The sequence below is a fragment of the Pempheris klunzingeri genome, chromosome 16 (genome assembly GCF_042242105.1).
Source record: "Pempheris klunzingeri isolate RE-2024b chromosome 16, fPemKlu1.hap1, whole genome shotgun sequence".
Lineage (NCBI taxonomy): Eukaryota > Metazoa > Chordata > Actinopteri > Acropomatiformes > Pempheridae > Pempheris > Pempheris klunzingeri.
In genome coordinates this window covers 4,896,221-4,902,504 of record NC_092027.1, presented here as the reverse complement: position 1 = coordinate 4,902,504, position 6,284 = coordinate 4,896,221, and the positions used below count along the sequence as shown (strand labels likewise).

General features: G+C 38.1%; 1 protein-coding gene across 1 annotated transcript in view; it reads left to right on the top strand.

Moving 5' to 3' along the window:
* Window positions 1–2,822: 2,822 nt before the first annotated feature.
* Window positions 2,823–6,284, top strand: part of LOC139215225 (major histocompatibility complex class I-related gene protein-like) — an 8,702-nt gene continuing 5,240 nt past the window's right edge. The window contains exons 1-2 of the mRNA XM_070846120.1: window positions 2,823–2,956; window positions 4,988–5,266. Of these exons, the coding sequence (XP_070702221.1) occupies window positions 2,875–2,956; window positions 4,988–5,266 (361 nt within the window). The 5' untranslated portion in view covers window positions 2,823–2,874. The remainder of the gene's footprint in view (window positions 2,957–4,987; window positions 5,267–6,284) is intronic.

Here is a 6,284-nt window from a genome sequence, read left to right as displayed (position 1 = left end):
AAACCACTTGAGTCCAAAAACGGTGGATAAACTCTTATTTCTTAATAAAAACTCATGAACAGTTACACAAGCACCCTCTGCCCTGTTCTTCAAGCACACCCACTTTACTAAAACTAATTAAACATTTTAAATGAGATCACATTTGCCAGCTAGCCTACTGAACGCCCACTATTCAACATCTTTTAAGCTATGGGCTATTTAGACTTGATGTCAAGTTTACAGCATCAGCCGACTACTTTTCTAATTCGTTATACCCGTTGCAATGACAAGACATTCATTCATTCATTCATTCATGCAACCAGAGTCAAATCCCAAACAATCCATGAACCAATAAATGACAAGTCTCGATTGCACTTCATTGTATTGACCACTAGATGTCCTACTCGAACACTGTGTCATTGAAGCCTCGAATAATGAACCATTTTCAAGCTTCAGCAAAGCCTCGATCAGTGGTTCAGTGGTCGAACAGTGGTTCAATACAACTGTTTCATGAGCTACCACGCATGTGTCTGAGCCTTGGGTGTCAGAGGACCATCACTACCTCCGCCGCTCGGGCAAGCCAACACAAAGTATAATCAAAAAATACATCCTGATGTGTTATTATAGCTACCCAACCATATAGACAGTACTTAGATCAGCCATGGTTACCAGCTTCATCGTTAAAGTGACGTGTAGACTTTAATGCATCAATAATCATGAAGTTATACAATATCTATACATTGTTCTTGAATTGATCGTTCTGCACAGTGAGCACTTTTCCTTTTACAGCCTGTTCACTGACATACATTTTACATGGATTTTATTTTACTCTATTATTCTTAATTCGATGGATACACATGACCAGATTTATTGATTATCACAATGTTCTGACAAAGTGACTCCAACAGAAAGTCAGGTGACATCCTCAGGTGGTTTTTGTCCATTAGGAGTTCAAAGGCAGACACATAGTTTTGTCCACAGGGGCGCTGTCACACTGCTGGCTTCTCTGTGAATGTGAACTCAGCGAGAAACTTACTGATCAGCAGAAAGCAGGAAGAGTATTTCTGATAAACTCAAACCTTTTCTAAAGTGCTTCAGAAACAGCAAAGTGAAAAACAGCATCAGGTGTTCAAACATCAACAGTGGTGTTAGATTTCTGTGGTTGGGGCAGTTTTCAGCGTCCACAGCTTCAGATCAGTTCAGGAGCTTTTAGCCTGCAGGACAGAGCTGGTCTGACCTGATGTTTGTGTTTAAGAAGCTCTCTCACTCTCTTTCTCCTCTGGCTTGATTTCTTTCATTCATGTTTTCATGTCACATTGAAAGTCCAAATATTGCTTCATGGAAACTATATTTAGTGTTTATTGTTTGTCACTCTGTCCTAATATGAGGCCTAATTTGTGCTGAGACCTGTGTGCAGGCCTGCACGGAAACATACTGACACATAAATAAAATACTGTATTGGTTATGGACTTCAGTATGGACACAAAGATGTTCCCCTCCATCTCATTCAATAACCAGATTGTGTGGTTGCACACGGATGTGTTTAAAACAACAGATACTATCAGGGAGAAACTGCACGCTGAACTGAACTGCCTGATGTCCTCAACCACTTCTTCGCCACTGTGACCTGCATGTTCCATCTTCATCTGACCACCCTGACAGTGAGAGTGACCATTCTGTGCAGGTTTAAAAAACACTTTATGGAAATATTAAGGTTCTAATGTAACAGTTCAGAACATTGAAAACCATCACGAACAGGCTGAGGAACAGCTTCTACCCCAGACCTGTGGCCTCCATCACACCCCTCCCTCCTGTCTCCAAGGACTCATAACCAGGACTACCTCAGCAGCCTCTAAGCACAAATGGCGCGTTTCCACTAGTACCTATTCGACTTGACTCGACTCGGTTTGGTTGCGTTTCCACCCGTGCTAGTACCTGGTACCAGGTACTATTTTAGTACCTCCTCGGCCGGGGTTCCAAGCGAGCTGAGTCGAGCTGACAATGCGACGTCACCAGACTGCAGACCACTGATTGGCCAGGGAGCGGCGTCCCTTGATGAGTCATGAGAGCGACTCGTTCACAAGAATCAAACCTTTTGGCCCGCCTTGCTATGACGACCCCGCCCACTTTGAAGCGGAACGCTACTGTAATGGAAACGCAACCAAACCGAGTTGAGCCGAGTAGAGCTGAGTAGGTACTAGTGGAAACGTGCCAAAAGAGGCCAAGTTTAACATACTGCGCTATCTTTGCACAATCCCGCCACTTTTTCAAATGCTGCCATTGCACTGTTTGCACTGCTCTGTACATCTTGTAAATACTTTTATACGTTACTAATTTTTGTACTTTTACTTATGTATATATATATATTTTATTTCTCTTATTTTTATATTCTTATATTTCTATTTATGTCTTGTTGGTATGTTATATGGGAGAGGTCAGACGAAATCTCATCGTACTTTGATGTATGATGACAATAAATCTGATTCTGATTCTGATTCACTGCTGCACATCCACTGCAGGTTTGGGAAGGGGGGGCAACTCACCACATTTACTCACTAAAACATCAATAAAACCACACTTTGATTTGTTGTTTGTTGTTGGTATTTTGATCAGGACTGTTTTCACTCCCAGGGCAGCCATACACAACACAAGAAGACCCTGCAGCATCCACACCAACTCCACAGTGTCTGATCTGCAGCTGACAGTGACCTCTGACCTCCCAGAAAACATTATAGCCTCATAACAACCTCAGTGGGTCAGTTCTACCCAGCAACAAGTCGTCCTGAATTCTCATTGGCTGGACGGGCCGGGTGACGTCACATTTCCCCTCTTGTGGAGCAGCAAACAGGAGCTCAGTTCAGTTTCTGTTCGTCTGGACGGAGAAACACAAGAAACATGAATCCCTCAATGATTCAGATGATCAAGATGAAGACTCTGGTTTTTCTGGCTCTGATGTTCCTGCAGGACGCGACGGCTGGTGAGTTAAGATGTTATTTTAAATCGGTTGATCGTAAAGAAAAAAAAAAGCTCCGTTTTATTTCAGGACTTCAGAAATGTTAAAAAACTATAAACTGATAATCTTAAAGGTCACGTGAGGACATTTCTGTCCCTAATAATACTTTCTGTCAGAGGGAAGATGTGTTTCTAAAAAGAGCTGTTGGAAACTGAGTTTATCTTTGTTTTTTGCTATTTGAGACATTATCTTAATCGATGTTGTCAGGATCATTAATCGATACTGTCTGGTCGATCTAAATGTTAAAATGGCAGCAGAACTACGACGCGCCAAACTCTCCAACACACACTCAGATTAATAAATAAAGAACAGTAACGATCATAAAAACAAGAGTTTCTTGTCCAAAACTTTGAATAGTTCACTTTTCAGTCTTTAATCTTTAAACTGTTCATTACTGTTTAATATAGACCTTAAAACTGTAAGTTTAGAAATTATGTAAATCTACATTTGTAGTTTTTATTCATTAATTAACACATTTTCAGTCTCAGAACACGTTAATATAGTTAATTTGGATTGTGTACACTGAATTATGTCCACACAGCAAACACACATGTACATAAATATTAAGTTCGTGTCGTATTGCTGGCTTGTTTGACCTCCATATATTTTCTTAAATAATATAATATTTAGAAATATTTCAGTCCATTCCCCAGAAAACTGCTCAGTTAGTTAGTTATTACACTTACTGCATGTTTGCTGTCCAGAAGAGCTAACAGATAAATGTGCCTCCAATATACCTGCCGATGTTATTTAGCTGCAGATTTATTGTTTTCTGTGCAGATTTCAGCCGATAAGCAACAAAAAAGTAGAGAAAAGTCCGTTTTAAGGAGGAAACAGTGTCTCTGTTACATGTTTGTCCACCAGAGGGCGCTGATTATTCTGAAGCTGTGAAATGTCCTGCTCAGTCTTCATCTTGGTCACAGAGAACAACTGTGATCCATCTGTACCAAGTTTGTTAGTGTTTTATCTTCATGTATAAATATACTGTGGACTAATACATCACATTTATAATCCCCCAAATATTGATATCAGTTGTCAGCCTCACAGCTCCAGCATTGGTTGGTTTCCACAGGGAGCAGATTTATTCCTGGACAGATCTGTGAAACAATTTCAGTGTGAAAAGTGAAGAATTGTTAAAGTGCAGCTTAGAAATGTGATGTGAGTCCATTCAGAGAGCCGAGGACGGCGGAGGATTCAGAGACGGACTCACAGACATCTGCAGAAAGTCTGTTGATCCTTTTTAAAGATTCAGGACTAAAAGTGATAAACATCATTTCATCATGGTAGAATTTAAAAAAGGATATTAGAGTTAATCAGAAATCTTCTTTTACTCCAGAATATGGACACAAATATTAATGATGTAAACTGTAGAGAATGACCACATGAGGGACAAAGAAAATAAAGATATAATAATAATAATAATAAGAAGAAGAAATATATAAATATTACTTAAATGTATACTCTAAACTAGATATTGGTTATCAAAGATTTTGGGAATTAAACTTAAATATAGTTCAAGATATATGAAAGTGAGGAACGTGATATAATTTAACCAAAAAAAGTTTTAATCTTTTAAATGTAGGAAATGAAACTAGACTGAGAAGCAATGTGAATATTTTGGTCAGAGGTTTGAGGATTATGAGGAGTGTGAGCTGCTAATAAATCCTGCTGAAGAATAAAATCCTGGAAACTAAGAGACAACAATAGTTTATATTTATATTTATTTATATTTATACGTTTTACAAACTGCTTCCTTAAAGTCAGGAACATGACTGCATGACTTTAAATATTGAAATTAAATATTTGAAATATAAATGAATAGAAAATATATAAACTAAATATTTAAAATCTTTCTTTGTTTTGTTTTTATTGGCAGCACATTGATTGTTAGGGCGTCTTGAATAAACTGTGGTTCTTTTTGATTCTTTGTGGGGAAATAAAATTGTTATATGACAATAAAAAAACGGATATTATCACATTAATGTTTTCTTACAGTGACTCACTCTCTGAAGTGTTTCTTCACTGGCTCTTCTGGAGTCCCAAACTTCCCAGAGTTTGTGGCTGTTGGGTTGGTTGATGATGTTCAGGTGGTTCACTATGACAGTGAGACCAAGAGAGCAGAACCCAAACATGACTGGATGAGCAAAGTCAAAGAGGACGATCCTGAGGACTGGGAGAGGGACAATCAGATCTATCAGGGTGAACATCAGATCTTCAAAGGCAACATTGACATTTTAAAGCAGCGCTTCAACCAAACTGGAGGTTTGTTTATTTTTCACTTTCTACTGATGAAACGTTATTTATATTTTCATCCTGTATTTTAGTAAACAGATGTAACCACACACACACACACACACACACACACACACACACACACACAGTCTGTCAGCAGTGTTTTATTCACATAGATTAAACTGTCTGATGGAGCCTTTTCTTGGCTTTATATTTTAATATTTACTGGATATATTTACTCACATATTTTTATTGCATTTCTACGTTTCGTTGCTGCCGTACCTCATTACCTTATGTTTAGGTTTTTATATTTATTTGCTCTCTATGTAGTCTTTACATTTATTTTATTTTCATACATATCTTTTCCTAATGTCCTAAAGTCAGCAGACTATCAGATATATGCATCACGTGCACTCTGAGACAACATTTAATCGTTCTTTCACTGCTGAAACCAGAACAGAACACAATGAAACACTAATATTTTATGGTGCAATATAAACTGAGCTTTACACTGAGAGAGCAGCTTTAATGGTTATGACTGTGTTTTAGAAAATGTCCTTTTCAGGTGTTCATTAAATGAAAGTCGTCCTACTTTACCTCCCGTTACACTAATCACTAATCATGCACCCCCACTTTTACCTGTGATCAGACCCCCATGCCTCAGTGTGTCTGTGCCACAATAAACATCTATTCTGAAACAATTAGTCAAGTAATCAATTAGCTGATCAACAGAAAATTAATTGACAACATTTTTAATCATACAATCAGTTAAGTCTTTTATTTATTATTGTATTTATTCATTCATTTCAAAAAATTAAGAATGTTTTCTAGCACCAGTTTCTCAATATGTATAATATAATATAATATAATATAATATAATATAATATAATATATTCCTTCTCTCTCTCTCTCCCTCTCTCTCTCTCTCCCTCTCTCTCTCTCTCCCTCTCTCTCTTCTCTCTCTCCCTCTCTCTCCCTCTCTCTCTTCTCTCTTCTCTCTCTCCCTCTCTCTCTCTCTCTCCCTCTCTTTCTTCTCTCTCTCTCTCTCTCTCTTCTCTCT